General features: G+C 45.8%; 1 protein-coding gene and 1 long non-coding RNA gene across 13 annotated transcripts in view; one reads left to right on the top strand and one right to left on the bottom strand.

The window, feature by feature from the left end:
- The window catches only part of LOC148055188 (uncharacterized), a 60,792-nt gene that overhangs the window by 26,226 nt on the left and 12,407 nt on the right, over positions 1-22,159 (top strand). For 4 of the 12 annotated variants that reach the window (XM_087762442.1, XM_087762440.1, XM_087762443.1 and 1 more), the window contains exons 4-5: positions 111-255; positions 16,244-21,425. In XM_087762442.1, the coding sequence (XP_087618568.1) occupies positions 18,925-20,010 (1,086 nt within the window). In that variant the 5' untranslated portion in view covers positions 111-255; positions 16,244-18,924 and the 3' untranslated portion in view covers positions 20,011-21,425. Of the gene's footprint in view, positions 1-110; positions 256-2,575; positions 4,587-10,164; positions 16,201-16,220; positions 21,426-22,159 lie in introns of those variants that run through there. The other 8 variants (XR_015705807.1, XR_015705809.1, XR_015705806.1 and 5 more) reach the window with 5 other exon arrangements.
- The window catches only part of LOC148055189 (uncharacterized), a 50,456-nt gene that overhangs the window by 7,218 nt on the left and 21,079 nt on the right, over positions 1-22,159 (bottom strand). The gene's annotated exons all lie outside the window — the stretch shown is intronic.

Below are 22,159 nucleotides of genomic sequence, written 5' to 3' on the forward strand. Positions count from 1 at the left end.
CTGGCAGCCTCTGCCACCTGTTCCCGGGGATCACGGCATGCTGTCCTTCTGACGCTGCAGCGCTTCCCAGGCCTGGCCCCACGTTTCTCTTTTCTCTTTTCCTTTCTAAGGATGCTAAACAGGGATTTCACCCACTGAAGCAGGCACTATGCAAATAATGCAGTGAGCCACCAGCGCTCCCAGCCCCACGTCATGGGAACTGCTTCTTGCTTTTGGAGCCCCCCAGACTGTGAGCTCTCCACAGCTAATTGGGAGGTGAGTTTCTGCAAACCATCAAGGAACTTGCTGTTGCCTTTCCCAGAAATAATAATCCATTTAAAAGTTGCTAACTACTCTCTCCTTCATACTCCACCCAAGTCTGAATTGGAAAGGTTCATGAAGGTAAATGGCTTTGTTTGCCAAAGGGACTAATGCTCAGGAAAGGCAGCTGTGCTGGCGCACGCCATCTCTGTGCCTGCCTGAGTGCGGCTGGGCAGCAGCCATGCTCAGGAATCGCATCAGGCAGCTTTTCCATTCTTCCAGTGGCTCATGCGACTTTTCGCATGAATACCAAGCGAGGCACATCATGCAGTCACGTTGCTGTAAATATGCAAGCAGACCAAAATGAGGTGACTAACATGGTTGCTTGGCAAACATTCATTACTTCTTGACAGGTATTCTCGCTTACTGATCTTTGAATGAATACAAGCGTCCCAGTTAAAGTCACAGGAGGTTGAAAGCAGAAATAGCACAGATGGGTTCAACACCAAGTTGGGTGGGAGTGTTGATCTGCTGGATGGTAGGAAGGCTCTACAGAGGGACCTGGACAGGCTGGATCGTTGGGCCGGGGCCAACTGCATGAGATTCAACAAGGCTAAGGGCTGGGTCCTGCACTTGGGTCACAACAACCCCATGCAATGCTACAGGCTTGGGGAAGAGTAGCTGGAGAGCTGCCTGGTGGAAAAGGACCTGGGTGTGTTGGTTGACAGCCAGCTGAACATGAGCCAGCAGTGTGCCCAGGTGGCCAAGAGGGCCAATGGCATCCTGGCTTGCATCAGGAATAGCGTGGCCAGCAGGACCAGGGAGGTGATAGTGCCCCTGTACTCGGCATTGGTGAGGCCACACCTCGAGTACTGTGTTTAGTTTTGGGCCCCTCACTACAAGAAGGACATTGAGGTGCTGGAGCGTGTCCAAAGAAGGGCAACGAAGCTGGTGAAGGGTCTAGAGCACAAGTCTTATGAGGAGTGGCTGAGGGAGCTGGGGCTGTTTAGCCTGGAGAAGAGGAGGCTGAGGGGAGACCTTATTGCTCTCTACAACTACCTGAAAGGAGGATGTAGTGAGGTGGGGGTTGGTCTCTTCTCCCAAGTAGCAAGTGATAGGACGAGAAGAAACGGCCTCAAGTTGTGCCAGGGGAGGTTTAGATTGGATATTAGGAAAAACTTCTTCACTGAAAGGGTAGTCAGGCATTGGAACAGGCTGCCCAGGGAAGTGGTTGAGTCCCCATCCCTGGAGGTATTTAAAAGATGGGTAGATGTGGTGCTTAGGGATATGGTTTAGTGGTGGACTTGGCAGTGCTAGGTTAACGGTTGGACTCGATGATCTTAAAGGTCTTTTCCAACCTAAACAATTCTATGATTCTATGAACACCCTCAAGTGTTGCAGTAAATGCAGCTTGGGTGCATCTTCAGGTTGCTTGGGCAAACCTTTAACCACAGCTGATCTTTCCGGTGAGTAGGACTTGGCAGTGGCACGTAACTAGCAATAGACAGCAAATCATTTTTTCCTTGTTAAATTTATTCATTGGGCCTATAAATCAACGTTACAACCCTATTTGCCTTGTTCATGCCCAAGGGAAGAGAGGGACTAGGCACCATGCTTGGAAGAGTCACCTTGGTGTCACGGTACCTTTGAAAACCCTCCCTCTTTTCAGCTTCCCAGTGCAAACAGCAGTGCCCATGCCACATTAGCTGCCGTGGGGGCCTGGTGGCTGGTCTGCTCTGTACAGCTAGTCCCTGGGTGTAGTGCAATGAGCCTTCATCCCGTGAGCACCCCCAGCCTTTCCGAATGGATGCAAAGGAGCATCTTGAGTGCTCCCTTTTCAACTGTTGCTGTCAAGAAGTCCCAGGCTGAGGAAGGCTGGAGGTGTATCAATCAGACAGGAGGAAAGAGCAGGGTTAACGAGACAGCCCAACTAAGAAATAAAGATGAATGTGCTAGAATGTATATTCCATAGGAACCATTGTCATATTCCCTTCTAATGGAATCAAGCACAAAACTCAACAAGCTTTTAAAATTCTATCTGCTAAAAAATGATCTACTAATATGAAATTCCTCCCACATACTCCCACTCTAATATTTCTCTAAAATCTGTTTATCTTAGTCATGACCTTATGAGCATGAACAGAATGTGGCAAACATTTCTCAGTGTAAGAATGTGCCTAAACTTTAGGAAAAGTTGTTATAGATGAAAAGGTATAATTTTCACGCAGCATTCAGGTTATATACTGTGATTAAAAATACAGATGCCAGAAAAGATATTACTTTGTGTTTTAGACTTTACTTAAAATTACTTCTCTTTTTGTTAATTTTGATCTAGTACTGCAAGTTACTGAGTGCTCTCAGCCCCCGCAGACATCAGTGGAAGCTGAACGTTTTCATGCCTTACTAGCAGACATTCAGTAATTCACAGGAGTAAAAGTCCTTTAAGAACTAAATAATTTCCAATTGACAAAACTGCTCACTTAAGGTAATTTTCTGCTGATATTGAAACCGAGGGGAGTTTTTCATTATCTTCAAGGATAATATAAAATGGCCTTCAGAAAATGGTAATAAATTAATAAATTAGTAAGGGACACAGAAAATTAGTGTTCTTAAGTGTGTTTTGTCATTTCATGAAAAAGCTGAATAACAATAAATAGAAATGATTAAGAAGTATCCAAAACAAATGAGTTGGTTGAACATTGGCTGATTCTACTAGAATTGACTGGATTTTTTTCTAGAACCTTCTTTATTTTTCTTGAGGGATGAACACTAATCAATAAACAGACTTAGATTACAATAGGATTAGTTTGCATCCAAAACAAAAGTTGAACTGCCTGAGAAAAAGCAAAAGACTATCCACAGAAACATTGGACATCCCTGTGTATGTTTTGGGATAGATCCAAGAACAATATGTTCTGGAAAAAGATGATGTGCCAGAGAAGTTCACCCCTGGTCAGGCATTCCCTAAACTCTAGAAATGTGCAATCTGAGATACCAAAAATATTTCACAGGCATGTTCAGTATTTATGGATGCCATTTAGCAAGCATGAGGTCAGAGGCAATGAACTTGCTACAGAATGTTGTTCCATGTTACAGCACATGATAAAAATGAATGGACTTTTTTCCACACTAAATGGCAGTATTTATTTATTACACCATATACCAATGCTGAACCAGAGAATGGTGCCTACTTTGTTCACATTTCTAGTACTAGTCTGGAAGGTGAGACAAATTACCATGCTTCAAACTGAGAAATCTATTTAAAACCACATTTATTTCTAATTTATAATTTTCACTTTGAAGAGTGTTCCACAGTTGGGTGGCCATATACAAAGTAATGTAATCTGCACTCCGTTTGGGGGAGCAATATACTGCAAGCACATTAAAATCTTTTCCGTTGACTTGTGAGTCAGGGAAAGAAATGCAAGTCACACGCCTCTCACTTACCCAAAGTCTACAGCAGCATGACTCTGCTGAGTTAACTCCAAGATGTCTGTCCTGAGAAAAGGTGTTGGTTATAGATGAGCTGTGAAAGAGTATCTCGAGAGTTTAGAAAGACTCCTCAGAGTCCTCCTACAAATGTACCTCCAGACCAAGCAATTTGTACTTTGAGCTTTGTTTTTGCAGGATAAAAACCTAGAAGTTTACTTCAAAAACAGCCAAATAAGAAAAATCCCTCCCCAACAACATACCAAAGGTTAGGTTTCCTTCAGCCATCCATCATGCTGTAGTCATCATCCTCATATCAATGTCTTAGCAAAAAAAACTTGTGTAAGCAAATAAATTTTGGTCCCAGATATTAAGTCACTGCTCAAGAAGTCCAGTGAATGTTTCATCCAATAAAATTTTTACCTCTTCTCTAGGTATGGCTTTCAATCAGCTCTAATTTTTTTTTAAATTTCATTTCAGGAAACCATGTCTGATTTTTCACAGATTTTGTAGATAGGCTAGACCTGGAGTTAGGAAAACCTGTCAAGGTTGAGATCAATAAGGCCAGGGGAGGAAGGAATATAATTAGGCTTATAATGGTAATTCTGCTGGATTTTGTTTATGAAGTAGCTGCTGCCACTATGTGACATCTTTCTCCTCTCTCTAAGCACACAAGTCCACCAGCAGGCAGCCCATAGAGAGTGCACAGGACACACAGCTGTGCAGAACAACAGCCTACCAAGTTCCTCTGAGCTCTTTTGCAGCTGGCTTAGAGCTGCACCAGTCTCCCCCAGCCTCTTCGACACTTTCTGCCACTGACCCCAGGAACATTTCCCCTCCACAGAGGAGGTGTTCTGGTTTCGCCTGGGATAGAGTTAATTTTCTTCTTAGTAGCTGGTCTAGTGCTGTGTTTTGGATTTAGGATGAGAATAATGTTGATAACACACTGATGTTTTGGTTGTTGCTAAGTAGAGTTTACACTAGTCAAGGACTTTTCAGCTTCCCATGCTCTGCCAGGTGCACAAGAAGCTGGGAGGGGGCACAGCCAGGACAGCTGACCCAGACTGGCCAAAGAGCTATTCCATACCATATGATGTCATGCTCAGTATATAAACTGGGGGAGTTGGCTGGGGGGGGAGTGATTGCTGCTCGGGACTGGCTGGGCATCAGTCAGCGGGTGGTGAGTGGTTGCATCAGTTGTTTTTCCTGGGTTTTGTTTCTCTATCATCTCTCTCGTTTTCCTTTTCATTACTATTATTATTATATTTTATTTTATCTCAATTATTAAACTGTTCTTGTCTCAACCCACAAGTTTTCTTATTTTTGCTCTTCAGATTCTCTCCCCCATCCCACCGGGGGGAAAGGTGAGCGAGCAGCTGTGTGGTGCTTGGTTGCTGACTGGGGCTAAACCACAACAGAAGGCCACGTATATGTGAGGCTGACTTTGTCCTGCTGAGCAGCAAGCCCACAGATCTTACCCTGCAGGGACTGGTCAGACTAGCAGATCATAGCATAAATAATTTGGTAGCTTTCCAGAAAGTTGTGTCCCTTTTCTATACTGCATTAAAAAATGATATCTGTATAATTTTTGATTATTCATATCATATCACATTGCCCCTGTTCAAACAAGGAATTTTGTTGTCCATGTGACAGCAATTTTCACTATGCATCCTTTTTCAGGATGACCTTCCTTATAGCTCAGTCTTTCTGTTCCAGTCCTTCATTATCTTTCCCAGTAGTAGGCTTTTCCTAGTGTCTCACCTGAATTTAAATTGCTCCAGCTTAAGCTTAAGACTTGTCTAGGTCACCATGGATGTGGAAAACAAATCATCCCCTTCTGCAATTTTGTGTTGCTATGTTTGCTAGGGTTGATTCTTCCTTCCGTCCTCTGCAACTTAGGCTAACCTCAGATGGTTTATTCACTTCCTTTCTAGACTCCTGGTCAGTTTTAGTAGTCTCCTCTGGACTTTCTACTGTTGATCCACATGTTTTTCAAAAGACATCACCCAACATGGGACACAGCCCTGCAGCTGTGCAGGCGGTTTGGGCTCACTGGAGCTGAAAAGAGTGGAAGGATTTCTCACAGATCTTATGTTTCTGTTTATACTACTATAACTTTTACTGGCTTTGCAAATATTTCCTCTTCCTCAGCTCATAATTCACAATGGTCCTCTGATGCTTTCATGAAGAACCTGTATTTTGCCAGTTTGTCTCTATCTTATGTTTATTTGTTGAAGCCTTCCCAAGAATAGTTCCTTGCACTTTACATTACTTTTTCAAAGCATCTTCCCTATCTGTCAGGATAATTTTTAATTTTAGCTTTATCTTCCAAATTTTCTGTGGTCAGTCCCAAAGAGGTGCCTTTTGAAATTTAATAAGCATACTTTATTTTCCCCCATATAGCTTGATATTGAAAATATTGAAGAGAATTGGACCAAGGACTGACTCCTTCAGAACCTCATCACCTACAACTTGTTTTAGTAGTACATCCTGGCTATTTCTTGTCACTCAGATAATATTGCCCCCATCTTAGAAGCTGCCCCATCCAGGCCATTCTTACTTAGTCACGTTAGGAAAAAGTCATATGAAAGAGCATGAAAATCTCCCTAAATTCAAAATATTGGATCACTCCTGTTTCTCTGTCTGAAAACTGTTTATCAAATGGTGTTAGATTGACTGGCATTGTTTATTCTTGGCAAATCTATGCTTGCTTCTACTCACCTTGTTTTCTCCAAGATGTTTAAAAACAGTGTGTTAATTGTTTCAACATTTTTCAGGAACTAAGAATAACCTGGGAGCTCCATAATTCTGAGCTACTCTTTATTTTGCTCTGCATCATAAAGATGGGCACTTTGTTCTTTCCCACTCTCTGACATCTCACTTTTCCAGAGCAGGCTGTTAAAGATACTACTAATAACACTGAAACTTCATCCAATAGCCCTTGTATTACCCTGTGAGTGAGTGTCATTGAGCTCAGCAAGTGTGAAAAGATCTGACTTGCCTGCAAAATATATCTGATTTGCCTGAAAACTCCCTGAGCATTGCCTCATGGGAATTCTTCATAGGGTGAAACCTGATGGAGTTATACTGGCCAAGGAAAACAGCGTCCTGTGACAGTCAGCATCAGTTTGCTCTGGTGGTTGACAAATTGTCCTACACAGGAGCCCTCTAATACTAAAACTACCTGTAGTTTGATTATAATCAATAGATATTATGATAGGCCTGTGAAAAGTGCTTTTATGTGAAGGCAGTACAAAAATGTCTCTTAATTCAAAGTATCAAAATATGAGCTGAGAAGCTGGCAGATAAATTATTACAATACAGTCTTTGCACTGATAAACTTTTGAACTTTCATTGAACTTGTATATTAAGAATAGGCAGTTTTTCCAAGAGGAAAATTCACTAAACAACCTACAATTTTTCTTTCACGTATTTAAGGAAAATGTTAGATCTGGTAAGGAAATAATAGCAATTTATGTCGTTGATAATTGAGAAGGATTATAGTTCTATACACAGAAAGAAGCAGCCATCACCTGTTCTCTGAGTCACAGTCCTATAAAAGAGGTAGATACCACCTTAACCAGACAAATACTTCAATATTTTGGTTTAGGAGACCAAGGAAGCTTCCATCTCCCTGTGAAATGAAAACATCACTATCAGCCTCTTGCTCTCTTGCTCCTGCCTTAAGACTTGGCACAAAATTATTAAATCCTTCTTCCTCATGTCCTTTTCCTTAAAATGAGATGGCCTTTCCCTCTTTTGGATGCAGAAGCAGGCTCTAGGGAGAGCTGTCCTAATAGTTAAAAAACCCGCCTTCTTCAGACTGGGCAAATTTGCAGTTCTCTGCCCAGCATCCTGCTCTAAACAAACTGGTATAAACTAAAGCTTTATATATATAATTCATGATACAGGTGAATTTTTTAGTACTGACCCTGCTGTGAAGGAAGACTGAATCCATTAAAAATCATCATTTGCTATCAGCACACAAGGCACAAAGCATAAGATTTCCTGACCAGGTTTGTTTGATCCTACTTGTGGTGGGTTGACCTTGGCTGGTGACCAGGTGCCCACCAAGCCACTCTATCACTCCCCCTCCTCAGCTGGACAGGGGACAGAAAATATGACAAAAGGCTTGTGGGTTGAGATAAGGACAGGGAGATCACTCAGCAATTACTGTCACGGGCAAAACAGACTCGACTTGGGGAAATCAATTTAATTTATTGCTAATTAACAATGGTGTAGGATAATGAGAAATAAGAACAAATCTGCAAACACCTTCCCCCCACCCCTCCCTTCTTCCTGGGCTCAACTTCACTCCCCAATTCTCTACCTCATCTCCTTGAGCAGCGCAGGGGGATGGGGAATAGGAGTTGCAGTCAGTTCATCACACATTGTGTCTGCCGTTCCTTCCTCCTCACACTCTTCCCCTGCTCCAGCATGGGGGTCTCATCCACAGGAGACAGTCCTTCATGAACTTCTCCAACATGAGTCCTTCCCGCGGGCTGCAGTCCTTCTCCAACTGCTCCAGCATGGGTCCTTTCCACGGGGTGCAGTCCTTCAGGAACAGACTGCTCCAGCGTGGGTCCCCCACGGGGTCACAAGTCCTGCCAGCAAACCTGCTCCAGCGTGGGGTCCTCCCTCCACGGGTCCACAGGTCCTGCCAGGAGCCTGCTCCAGCGCAGGCTCTCCATTGGATCACGGCTTCCTTCTGGGCACATCCACCTGCTCTGGCGTGGGTTCCTCCATGGGCTACAGAGCAGATATCATAGAATCATAGAATTCCGGGTTGGAAGGGACCTCAAGGGTCATCTGGTCCAACCTTTCTAGGCAAGAATTTACACAGTCTAGACGAGATGACCCAGCACCATGTCCAGCTGAGTCTTAAACATCTTCAGCGTAGCAGAGTCAACCACTTCCCTGGGGAGATTATTCCAATGGTTGACTGTTCTCATTGTGAAAAATTTTCCTCTCGTGTCCAATCGGAATCTCCCCGGGAGTAACTTGTACCCATTACCCCTAGTCCTCACCATGTGACTCCTTGTAAAAAGGGAGTCTCCATCTTCTTTGTAGCTCCCCTTTAAGTACTGGTACATGGTGATGAGATCACCTCTAAGCCTCCTTTTCTCAAGGCTGAACAAGCCCAGCTCTCTCAGTCTATCCTCATATGGCAGGCTTCCCAGACCTTTGATCATCTTGGTGGCCCTTCTCTGGACCCCCTCCAGCCCGTCCACATCTTTTTTGTATAACGGGGACCAGAACTGCACACAGTATTCCAGGTGTGGCCTGACAAGTGCCGAGTAGACAGGGATAATGACTTCTTTATCTCTGCTGGTGATGCCCTTTTTGATGCAACCCAGCATCCTATTGGCCTTCTTGGATGCAGCAGCACACTGTTCACTCATATTGAGCTTCCTGTCCACCAGGACCCCCGGGTCCCTTTCCACGGAGCTGCTCTCTAGCCAGGTGGATCCCAGTCTGTGCTGCACTCCTGGATTATGTTTTCCCAGGTGCAAGACCTTACATTGTCCTTGTTAAACTTCATGAGGTTCTTGTTAGCCCACTCTTCCAGCCTATCCAGATCATAGAATCATAGAATCGTCAAGGTTGGAAAAGACCCTTAAGATCATCGAGTCCAACCGTTAACCTAGCACTGCCAAGTCCACCACTAAACCATATCCCTAAGCACCACGTCTACCCTTCTTTTAAATACCTCCAGGGATGGAGACTCAACCACTTCCCTGGGCAGTCTCTTCCAATGCCTGACTACCCTTTCAGTGAAGAAGTTTTTCCTAATATCCAACCTAAACCTCCCCTGGCGCAGCTTGAGGTCATTTCCTCTCATCCTATCACTTGTTACTAGGGAGAAGAGACCGACCCCCACCTCGCTACAACCTCCTTTCAGGTAGTTGTAGAGAGCAATAAGGTCTCCCCTCAGCCTCCTCTTCTCCAGGCTAAACAACCCCAGCTCCCTCAGCCGCTCCTCATAAGACTTGTGCTCTAGACCCTTCACCAGCTTCGTTGCCCTTCTTTGGACACACTCCAGCACCTCAATGTCCTTCTTGTAGTGAGGGGCCCAAAACTAAACACAGTACTCGAGGTGCGGCTTCACCAGTGCTGACTACAAGGGCACTATCACCTCCCTGGTCCTGCTGGCCACACTATTCCTGATACAAGCCAGGATGCCATTGGCCTTCTCGGCCACCTGAGCACACTGCTGGCTCATGTTCAGGCGGCTGTCAACCAACACCCCCATGTCCTTTTCCACCAGGCAGCTTTCCAGCCCCTCTTCCCCTAGCCTGTAGCATTGCATGGGGTTGTTGTGACCCAAGTGCAGGACCCGGCCCTTAGCCTTGTTGAATCTCATACAGTTGGCCCTGGCCCAATGATCCAGCCTGTCCAGGTCCCTCTGTAGGGCCTTCCTACCCTCCAGCAGATCAACACCAACTTGGTGTCATCTGCAAACTTCCTGAGGGTGCACTCAATCCCCTCATCCAGATCATCAATGAAGATGTTGAACAGGACCGGCCCCAGTACTGAGGCCTGGGGAACACCACTCGTGACCGTCCGCCAACTGGATTTGACTCCATTCACCACCACTCTCTGGGCTCGGCCGTCCGGCCAGTTTTTAACCCAGCGCAGAGTGCACCCATCCAAGCCATGGGCAGCCAGCTTCTCCAGGAGAATGCTGTGGGAGACAGTGTCAAAGGCCTTACTAAAGTCCAGGTAGACAACATCCACAGCCTTCCCCTCATCCACTAAGCGGGTCACCTTGTCATAGAAGGAGACCAGGTTAGTGAAACAGGACCTCCCTTTCATAAACCCATGCTGGCTGGGCCTGATCCCCTGGTTGTCCCACACGTACCACGTGATGGCACTCAAGATGATCTGTTCCATGACCTTTCCCGGCACCAAGGTCACGCTGACAGGCCTGTAGTTCTCCGGATCCTCCTTCCGACCCTTCTTGTAGAGGGGCGTCACATTTGCTAGCTTCCAGTCATCTGGGACATCCCCGGTTGACCAGGACTGCTGATAAATGATGGAAAGTGGCTTGGCAAGCTCTTCCACCAGCTCCCTCAGTATCCTCTGATGGATATAGATCTCGGGTGGATAGATCTTCCTGCAAGGTGGCTCTCCTTACCAGAGTGTCTACTTCCCCACTCAGTTTGGCATCATCAGCAAACTTCATCAGTGTACGCTTGATCCCATCATCAAGATCACTTATGAAGATATTGAATAGCGTTGGGCCCAGTATCGATCCCTGGGGGACCCCACTTGTGATGGATCACCAGTTTGAAAAAGAGCTATTTACCAGCATCCTTTGGGTGCGGCCTGTCAGCCAATTCCTCACCCACCACACAGACCACTTGTCTAGGCCATAACGCATCAATTTCTCCAGGAGGAGGCTGTGGGGAACCGTATCGAAAGCCTTGGAGAAGTCCAGGTAGACAACGTCCACCGCTCGCCCCATGTCAACCGAGCAGGTCACTTTTTATCATAGAAGGCCACCAGATTTGTCAGGCACAATCTGCCTTTTGTGAAGCCGTGTTGGCTTTTCCCAGTCACGTGCTTCATTTGACTCATGATGGCCCCCAGGAGGATCCGTTCCATAACTTTCCCGGGGATTGAAGTAAGACTGATGGGCCTATAATTACCCGGATCCTCCCTTGAGCCCTTCTTGTAGACAGGAGTAACATTCGTCTTCCTCCAGTCCTCTGGAACATCCTCCGATCTCCACGACTTCTCGAAGATTATGGAGAGTGGCCCTGCAATGACATCAGCCAGCTCTCTCAACACTCTCGGGTGGATGGCGTCAGGGCCCATCGATTTGTAGGGGTCAAGCTCCTGTAATAATTCACGTACTAACTCCTCCTTCACTGATGGTGGGTCTATGTTTGGGTCATCCTGGATTTTCTTTCTCAGCGCCTGGGATCTAACAGTGTTGGTAAAGACAGAGGTGAAGAAAGTGTTGAGAACCTCTGCCTTTTCAGCATTGTTGGTGACTGATTCACCTCTATTGTTTAATAGTGGGCCCATGTTTTCCTTCTGTTTCCGCTTGCAATTTACATATCTGAAGAACCCTTTCTTGTTATTTTTGACATCTCTGGCCAGTTCCAATTCAAGCTGAGCTTTTGCTTTTCTAACTGCATCTCTGCACACTCTGGCAATGTGTGCTTCCCAAAGCACAGGAGTTTTCCCTTTGTGTACTTCAGCTTTCTAGGGTCACTGGTTCAAATCTTACTCAGAACCTTAGTATTGTGACCTGGCTACATGAGCTCTCTTGAATGCTTATAAGAGAAATGGACTGTTGTCTCAACCTACTTATCTTATCCGTATTGTTAAAATTCTGCCAGAGCATTCAAAACCTTGGTGTCGGTGTCAGGAAAGGTATCAATGTGCTGAAAGACCCCCTGCATTTTCCTAAATGGTAAAGTGGCTCCTCTCACCAGCACAAAATATTTTGAGAAATTTTGAAAAAGAATGTTCTTCTGTAGTGCTTGTGTATGGTATTTCAACAAAATACCAGCCAGCACATGCAATCCTGCAAGAAGCAGTGATTTTTCCTGAAAATTTAGAAATTACTTACCCTTAGGCTGTTGTAAATGGTTATAAGCTTTGTCTTATTGCACTCATTCCTCTGGAAGAGGGGGTAGTAGCTGTGGTGCGATGTTTAGTATCACACATGAAAGAAAATTTTTTCTCATAGTGTGCATCAGGGTTAGCTCAGTGTCCCACAGTGCTGGCAAATAAAATAGAGTTCAGAGTTCATCCGAACCTCAGAAGGTTCAGAATTGCTCCAGAAAAAGTTTAACTTGTTAAGGAAAGCCCTCCAAGGCTTCTCCAGGATTTCCAAGCCCATCCCTCCTGCTGCCCAGGGAGGACACAGGGAGCTCCCTTCCCCTCCTGAGCCTGCAGCACTCTTCATTGCATGTTATGGGAATTACTATAGCAGGAACCCCTTGTTGCTAGCCAGGCTAGCATGCTAGTTCATTGCAATGTTAAACCTGGCCCAAAGGGGCCAGGGGTGGAAATTGTAATGGATAAACCTTTAAATTGTTGTAACCCATGATTTGAGTTGCATGTTATGGGAATTACTATAGCAGGAACCACCTGAAACAATGGAGGAGAAGCCTTACAAGAAGCAGTGCAAGTGCAGCAGTGACCCAACTTGAGCTGGCTTTGGTGCCCAATAACTCCACACCACACACCACCTCTCCTGTCCTGATTGACCATCATAACAGATGGAGCCCAAAGTCATGGACTAAATGAACTCAATGGACATTTTGTGGATGTTTATGGACATTTTACAGACATTTCACAGGGGTGGTCCATAGACTAAGGGAATGATAATTGTGTATTATATCAAAGGATGGCGGTGGGGGTGGTTAATGAGGATGTATAGGATAGTGTGGGACCTGAGCATGACGTAAATGATATGGAAGCAAAAGCCGTGTGTGCAAGAACTGCAGTGGTTTAACCACAGCCGGCAACTAAGCACAACACAGCCACTTGCTCACTCCCCCCACGGTGGGATGGGGGAGAGAATCAGAAGAGTAAAAGTGAAAAAAAACTCATGGGTTGAGATAAAGACAGTTTAATAGGTAAAGCAAAAGCCATGCACAAGCAAAGCAAAGCAAGGAATTCATTCACTACTTCCCATTGGCAGGCAGGTATTCAGCCATCTCCAGGAAAGCAGGGCTCCATCATGCGTAACAGTTACTTGGGAAGACAAATGCCATCACTCTGAACATCCCCCCTTCCTTCTTCTTCGCTCAGCTTTATATACTGAGCATGATGTCTTATGGTATGGAATAGCCCTTTGGCCAGTCTGGGTCAGCTGTCCTGGCTGTGCCCCCTCCCAGCTTCTTGTGCACCTGGCAGAGCATGGGAAGCTGAAAAGTCCTTGACTAGTATTAACACTACTTAGCAACAACTAAAACATCAGTGTGTTGTCAACATTATTCTCATCCTAAATCCAAAACACAGCACTATACCAGCTACTAGGAAGAAATTTTACTCCATCCCAGCTGAAACCAGGACAGTACCTTAAGGAAAGAAAGAGTTACTGTTCTGCTCTATTTGAATATGCGCTAGAGCTCAGAATAAAACAACTAAATGCATGCAAAGCTGTAACATCCTCAAGTTGATATAAATAAGTACCTATCTTCCCTGCAAGAATTGATTCAGATTATAACCTCTGTGTTGCCATTAATTCAAGGCTAAGCTACACACAAAGGTCTCAACACATACGTAACGTGAAGTGCAGGGATAGGCTAGAGTCTGAGTATCCACAGCTCATCAGCTGCAGCTGGGATCACCGTGTGCTGCAAACCCCTGATTGGTGTCATGTGGGTGGTGCCCAGCACCACAGCTGGTTCTCAGCTGACTGCAGTCAGCTCCAGAGAAGTTAATGCGGAAAATGAAAATGGCTCAGAAGGTGACTTTGCAGTGAAGGTGTAGCCTCCGGGTGAAGCTTGTGTAGTCTGGCAACTGCTTCGTCACTTTGAATGATACCTACCAGCCACTAAAGATTGCTGGACTTGGATTACTGTTGCTAGTACACAGTAAATTAATGTTACGTAGACCCACAGGTTTTCTAAACAGCTGCTGCTGTTCTTCACTAGAGCTGGGTCAGCTTCTCCTATTGAACAATGCATTTAATTTGGTCCTTCGTATTATATCTAAACACAGATTTCAGTGTTTTCATTATTTAGAATTATTCACTGAATAATGCATAGGAACATCTTGCAGACTGTGTACTTACTTGTGAATGCTGTGCCACAGTTATTGCTTGTTCACTAGTTGGACTGTGTGATTGGTCACTGAAGCCAACCAGTATTTTTTCTGCTCTCCCTGTAGCCCCTCCCAGCCCAAGAAGCATCTTCAAGTTGCATGTTTTAAAAATGAGAATAATCAGTCATATGTACCTTTTCACCAATACCTATAACATTTCCAATTCCTTTGCACATTCCTAAGAGAATAAATTTTGTGTGTTCACGTGTACAGCCAATAAAATGTGAAACAAAACTGTAAATGTAAATGAATAAATAAATAAAGTCAGCTCTTAGCCTAGTGGGCAGAATACTTACCTAGGAAATGGGAAATCTGTGTTCAGCTTCCTTCTCAGCCTGAAGGCATCCTTTCCCAGCTGAGTCCTCCAGGTATAGACACCTCTCACCCTTCATTTTGAGATTTTCCCTTTCACCACTCAAAATGATGAGTGTCCTGAAGCTGAAAGGGGTGTGTGTGAAGAATTAAAAAAAAACTCAAGAAAACCTGATTTTGTAACCTTGTAGCCTGGCAGCTGGTGGGAGAAGGTAGCCATGACCTGAAGCCCTTTTCTGGAGAAACCATTTCAACCACAGCAAAGGCAATGGCAGAGGGTAGCACCAGCATGTTGAAAAACAACACCCAGCACCAAGGCAGTTGCTACACTTTGGGTCCAGAGGGGGTAGAGAGCACCCAGGGTACAGCTCTGATTCAGGCACCAGGGAGGAGCAGGAACAGAGGAGAACATCTGACACCATGTCTCCTGCTGACTGGCTCCAGGTTGCTGCCTACCTGGTATGGGGAAATTGGGAAGGGTTGTCCTTTGGAGCTGTGTTACCCTTCCCATTGATTGCACAGGTCTTGTTTTGACCTCTGAACCACCCTGCTGGGGTTGGACACCTGAATTTTTAGACAGTGCAAGGTCTACACGGGAAGCTCCAAACAGATGCTCTGAATCTGTCCCCTTGCTCCTATTTTCAGTTCTTTCTCTCACTCCAACCCTGTAAATTATTCTCATGTGTCACTCCTCACCATCAGAGGATGTACTACACTGCAGGGCCTAAAGAAGAGCTGACAGAAACTTCACCTCCCTCCAGCTCTGTGTGTGCTATGGCCCTGAATGCACTGAAGGCACAGGGACGGGGCAGGGGACAACCTCCGAGGCCAGGACCAATGAAAGGCATGGCCAAGCCAGTGCCGTGCTTTTGGGTATGACTATCAAGGAAGGGGGGACAAGGAGGTGCGCTAAGCAGGAGGCACAGGCACTGCTGTAGGGCACTGCATACCGGGCTAAAAGGAGAGCCACAATAATCACATGCAGGAACAATGCAGTAACTTGGAGCAGTGATGGAGGAAAATAAATTCTAAGCAGTAGAAGCAGAAGTAGAAAGAAGCAGCAAATGCTTGTTGAGATGTTTGCTGAATCTGTTTACACAGTTACATATCTCTGGAAACCAGGCAGGTGTGGGGTACGTCTTTGCACTTCTCTTGGAGGGAGGAAGGAGAAGACTTCAAATGAAGGAAGGGGAACAGGTGCTGAAATGGGACCCCTCTTCCCCCACTTCCCCATCCCCTGCTTACGCACAGTGCTGTGCCCTGGGCTTCTGTAGGGCTCCTCTTCTGCTGCCATGTCTGGTGTTGCTGTTTCCAGCTGTTCACCACATTCATCAGAAATTTCCTGAATATCACCTCAAAGAAACATCTGGGCCTGCTTGTCCCCCATCCCTAGTATTATTACCAGAGGTCATGAGATGGTCCTTTACATTTCCAATGAAAAAGTAAAGTTAACTTTTTAACACTTTTTCAGAGGAGGAGGAGGGTCTTCCAGAGCTGCTGTAGAAACAAAAATGCCAGAGGTGATCTTTCTTACTCCTGATCTCAATAAAGGGACTTCTGATTCATATTTACAAGAAGTGAGTAATGAATACTATGACCAGGACTAGAGGGGCCCTGCCTCCAGCCAGGTGGAGGAAAGGGACAATCGGGTGTACTGGACTGTGTGGATTCAATGGCCTGGCACATCAGCCCCACAGGAGTAGAAGGCTCTAGTGGACACCGGTGCACAGTGTACCCGAATGCCATCAAGCTATGAAGGGGCAGAACCCATCTGTATTTCTGGAGTGACAGGGGGATCCCAAGAGCTGACTGTATTGGAGGCTGAAGTGAGCTTAACCAGGAAGGAGTGGCAGAAGCACCCCATTGTGACTGGCCCAGAGGCTCTGTGCATCCTTGGCATAGACTACCTCAGAAGAGGGTATTTCAAGGACCCAAAAGGGTACCGGTGGGCTTTTGGTATAGCTGCCTTGGAGACGGAGGAAATTAAACAGCTTTCCACCTTGCCCAGTCTCTCAGAGGACCCTTCTATTGTGGGGTTGCTGAGGGTCAAAGAACAACAGGTGCCAATCGCTACCACAACAGTGCACCGGCGGCAATATCATACCAACAGAGACTCCCTGATTCCCATCCATAAGCTGATTCATCGACTGGAGAGCCAAGGAGTGATCAGCAAGACTTGCTCACCTTTTAACAGTCCCATATGGCCAGTGCGAAAGTCTAATGGAGAGTGGAGACTAACAGTAGACTATCGGGGCCTGAACGAAGTCATGCCACCACTGAGTGCTGCCGTGCCGGACATGCTAGAACTTCAATATGAATTGGAGTTAAAGGCAGCCAAGTGGTACGCCATAACTGATATCACTAATGTGTTTTCCTCAATCCCTTTGGCAGCAAAGTGCAGGCCACAGTTTGCTTTCACTTGGAGGGGTGTTGTCGTGGTTTAACCCCAGCCGGCAACTAAGCACAACACAGCTGCTCGCTCACTCCCCCCCAGTGGGATGGGGGAGAGAATCAGAAGAGTAAAAGTAAGAAAACTCATGGGTTGAGATAAAGACAGTTTAATGGGTAAAGCAAAAGCCGCGCACACAAGCAAAGCAAAGCAAGGAATTCATTCACTACTTCCCATTGGCAGGCAGGTGTTCAGCCATCTCCAGGAAAGCAGGGCTCCATCATGCATAACGGTTATTTGGGAAGACAAACGCCATCCCTCCGAACTTCCCCCCCCTTCCTTCTTCTTCCCCCAGCTTATATACTGAGCATGATGTCTTATGGTATGGAATAGCCCTTTGGCCAGTCTGGGTCAGCTATCCTGGCTATGCTCCCTCCCAGCTTCTTGTGCACCTGGCAGAGCACGGGAAGCTGAAAAGTCCTTGACTGGTGTAAGTGCTACTTAGCAACAACTAAATCATCGGTGTGTTATCAACATTATCCTCATACTAAATTCAAAACACAGCACTATACCAGCTACTAGGAAGAAAATTAACTCTATCCCAGCCAAAACCAGGACAGGAGTCCAGTACACCAGGAATTTACTGCCCCAGGAATGGAAACACAGTCCTACCATTTGCCATGGACTGATCCAGACTGCACTGGAACAGGGTGGGGCTCCGGAACACCTGCAATACATTGATGACATCATATGGGGCAACACAGCAGCAGAAGTTTCTGAGAAAGGGAAGAAAATAGTCCAAATCCTTCTGGAGGCCGGCTTTGCCATAAAACCAAGTAAGGTCAAGGGACCTGCACAGGAGATCCAGTTTTTAGGAATAAAATGGCAAGATGGGCGTCGTCAGATGCCAATGGATGTTATCAACAAAATCACAGCCATGTCTCCACCAACCAGGAAAAAGGAAGCACAAGCTTTCTTGGGCGTTGTGGGGTTTTGGAGAATGCATATTCCAAATTACAGTCTGATCGTAAGCCATCTCTATCAAGTGACCCGGAAGAAGAACAATTTCAAAGGGGGCCCTGAGCAACGACAAGCCTTTGAACAAATTAAACAGGAGACAGTTCACGCAGTAGCCCTTGGGCCAGTCCAGGCAGGACAAGATGTGAGAAATGTGCTCTACAACACAGCCGGGGAGAACGGCCCTACCTGGAGCCTCTGGCAGAAAGCACCAGGGGAGACTCGAGGTTGACCCCTAGGGTTTTGGAGTTGGGGATACAGAGGATTCGAGGCTGGCTATACTCCAACTGAAAAAGAGAGATTGGCAGCATATGAAAGGGTTGGAGCCACTTTGGAAGTGGTTGGTACTGAAGCACAGCTCCTCCTGGCACATGGAATAAGTGCGTCGCACTAATCACACAGTGGGCTTGAATAGGAAACCCCAGTCGCCCAGGAATCTTGGAAGTGATCAGAAGGCAAAGATTTTGGAATATCGCCAGAGGAGGAGGTAATGCGTGCTGAGGAGGCCCCACTGTATAATAAACTGCCAGAAAATGAGAAGCAATGTGCCCTGTTCACTGATGGGTCCTGTCGTCTTGTGGGGAAGCATCGGAGGTGGAAAGCTGCTGCATGGAATCCTGTACGACAAGTCACAGAAACTGCTGAAGGAGAAGGGGAATCGAGTCAGTTTGCAGAGGTGAAAGCCATCCAGCTGGCTTTAGATATTGCTGAATGAGAAAAGTGGCCAATGCTCTACTGACTCATGGATGGTGGCAAATGCCCTGTGGGGGTGGTTGCAGCAATGGAAGCAGAGCAACTGGCAGCGCAGAGGCAAACCCATCTGGGCTGCCGCATTGTGGCAAGATATTGCTGCCCGGGTAGAGAACCTGGTTGTAAAAGTACGTCACGTAGATGCTCACGTACCCAAAAGTCGGGCCACTGAAGAACATCAAAACAACCAGCAGGTGGATCAGGCTGCTAAGATTGAAGCGGCTCAGGTGGAGCTGGACTGGCAACAAAAGGGTGAATTATTTCTAGCTTGGTGTTTCCATGACACCTCAGGCCATCAAGGAAAAGATGCAACATATAGATGGGCTCGTGATCGAGGGGTGGACTTGACCATGGACACTATTGCACAGATTATCCATGAATGCGAAACGTGCGCTGCAATCAAGCAAGCCAAGCGGTTCAAGCCTCTCTGGTATGGAGGACGATGGCTGAAATATCAATATGGGGAGGCCTGGCAGATTGATTATATCACACTCCCACAAACCCGCCAAGGCAAGCGCCATGTGCTTACAGTGGTGGAAGCAACCACCGCATGGCCAGAAACATATCCCGTGCCCCGTGCCACCGCCTGGAACACTATCCTGGGCCTTGAAAAACAGGTCTTATGGCACCATGGCACCCCAGAAAGAATTGAGTCAAACAACGGGACTCATTTCCGAAACAGCCTCATAGACACCTGGGCCAAAGAGCATGGCATTGATTGTGTATATCACATCCCCTATCCTGCACCAGCCTCCGGGAAAATCGAACAATACAATGGACTGTTAAAGACTACACTGAGAGCAATAGGTTGTGGGACATTCAAACACTGGGATACACATTTAGCAAAGGCCACCTGGTTAGTCAACACTAGGGGATCAGCCAATCGAGCTGGCCCTGCCCACTCAGAACTTTTACGTACTGTAGAGGGGGATAAAGGCCCTGTAGTGCACTTAAAAAATATGCTGGGGAAGACAGTCTGGGTTATTCCTGCCTCAGGCAAAGGCAAACCCATTCATGGGATTGCTTTTGCTCAAGGACCTGGGTGCGCTTGGTGGGTAATGCAGGAGGATGGGGAAGTCTGATGTGTACCTCAAGGGGATGTGATTTGGGGTGAAAATAGCCAATGAACTGAACTGTATGATGTTAATTGCTATATAATACTGTATGTCATCACTACTATGGTGGCTATATACCATATCAACAGTATTACAGTAAGAATGACCCAGATTAATGAAGAATGGACTTTGATGAAACTGAGCAAAGTGCAGTGATGATAGAACCGGACAAGTACAGCAGTGATGGAACCAAAACTGGCTTCAGCATGCAACAGTCCAACACCACACACCATCTCTCCTGCCCTGAAGGACTGTTATGAGAGATGGAGCCCAACGTCATGGACTAAATGAACTCAATGGACATTTTAGAGGGATGGCCCATAGACTAAGGGAATGATATCTGTGTGTATATATCAAAATACAGTAAAGGTGGTGGTGATTAACTGGGATGTATTGGAAGGCATGAGATGTAGGCATGACATAGATGGTATAGAATAAGGGGTGGATATTGTCCTGGTTTCGTCTGGGACAGAGTTAAGTTTCTTCCTAGTAGCTGGTATAGTGCTGTGTTTTGGATTTAGTATGAGAACAATGTTGATAACATACTGATGTTTTAGTTGTTGCTGAGCAGTGCTTACGCAGCATCAAGGTCTTTTCCTGCTGGGAGTGCACAAGAAGTTGGGAGGGGACACGGATGGGACAGCTGGCCCAAACTGATCGAATGGATATTCCATACCATATGATGTATATATACTAGGGGAAAAGATGGCCGGGGGTCTGCTGCTCGGGAGCTGGCTGGGCATCGGTCAGTGAGTGGTGAGCAATTGCATTGTGCATCACTGATTTTATATATTCTTTTATCGTTATTATTATTTTCCCTTTCTTTTCTGTCCTGTTAAATTGTCTTTATCTCAGCCCACGAGTTTTACCTCTTTTTTTCGATTCTCTCGTCCCTGCCACTGGGGGGGAGTGAGCGAACAGCTGTGTGGTGTTTAGCTGCCTGCCGGGTTGAACCACAACAGTCTTTTTGGTGCCCAATGTGGGGCTCGAAGGGTTGAGATAATGACAGATCTGACCAGAGCATGTTAAAACAAATTTGTGATAAGCATTCATTATTAGGTTAATAGTCACTGGTCACAAAGTTGATTTATTTGCTCTCAGAGCTGTTGTGCTTGTTCTCAGAGTTGTGTTATGTAACACCTTACTTGCCATATATTTTCCCTGTTGTGCTGTTTATCACCTCTGGGAGCTGGATTAAGTTTATCATTTTGCTGTACTGTGTAACACTGGCTTACGGTATGATAAAATTACTGGTCGTGAGACTAATCTGGTATTTGTACTCAGCATTGCCATCATCTCCCTACTTTGGGAACCATCTCTTGGAAACTATTAATAATTACTCTCTTTACCTTTTCTGTCCTATTAAATTGTTTTTATCTCAACTCATGAGTTTTAGCTTTTTTTTTTTCAATTCTCTCCCCCATCCCACTGTGGGGGAGCGAGCAAACAGCTGTGTGGTGTTTAGCTGCCTTCTGGGTTAAACCACACCACTGCCCTTGCAGCAACAACAGCAGAAGCTGCAGCTACAGAGAACTCATGGAGGTGCCGGCTACTCAAAATCCATGTGGCGCTTTTTAAACTCCTGTTGCTACAGGTTACACCTGAGATTATTGCAAGAGAGATTAGAAGCGTGAGTTCTCTCTCTCTTTTTTCAGGAGCCTCGTGCTTTAGTATAGAAACAAGACTAAATCCATCTCCCAAGATATGTCGCTGTGTATCATCTCCCTCTGTCATTTGGTGGGTTTCTTTTCACAGTCACGTCTTTGCTTTTTGTCAGTCATTCTTTCTGCCACTCTTTCTTACTCCATCTTTTCTTCCTGCTTCCTCTCATTTTACATCCTTTCTTTTGCACTTTAGGTTTCTTCTCCTATTGTCCTTCAGAAGAAAGGGGTGTCATAGGGAAAGTCTCAATTTGTCTCATTTCCTCCTCAAAGGCAATGAGATGAGTCACCTCCTGACCATGCTGCCCTCCAGCTCTGGATCCTCCCAAGATCCAGGGAAATAAGTTGGGTTTCCTTGGTTAAATACACACTTACTGACATCATTCAGATGCTACAAGGGTTAACCGGTATTCGTACAAACCCTAAAAGCACTGCATAATGAGAGCACAGCAATA

The sequence above is a fragment of the Nipponia nippon genome, unplaced genomic scaffold, assembly GCF_047370975.1.
Source record: "Nipponia nippon isolate SJK-2023a ecotype South Korea unplaced genomic scaffold, ASM4737097v1 scaffold_26, whole genome shotgun sequence".
In the NCBI taxonomy this organism is placed as follows: domain Eukaryota; kingdom Metazoa; phylum Chordata; class Aves; order Pelecaniformes; family Threskiornithidae; genus Nipponia; species Nipponia nippon.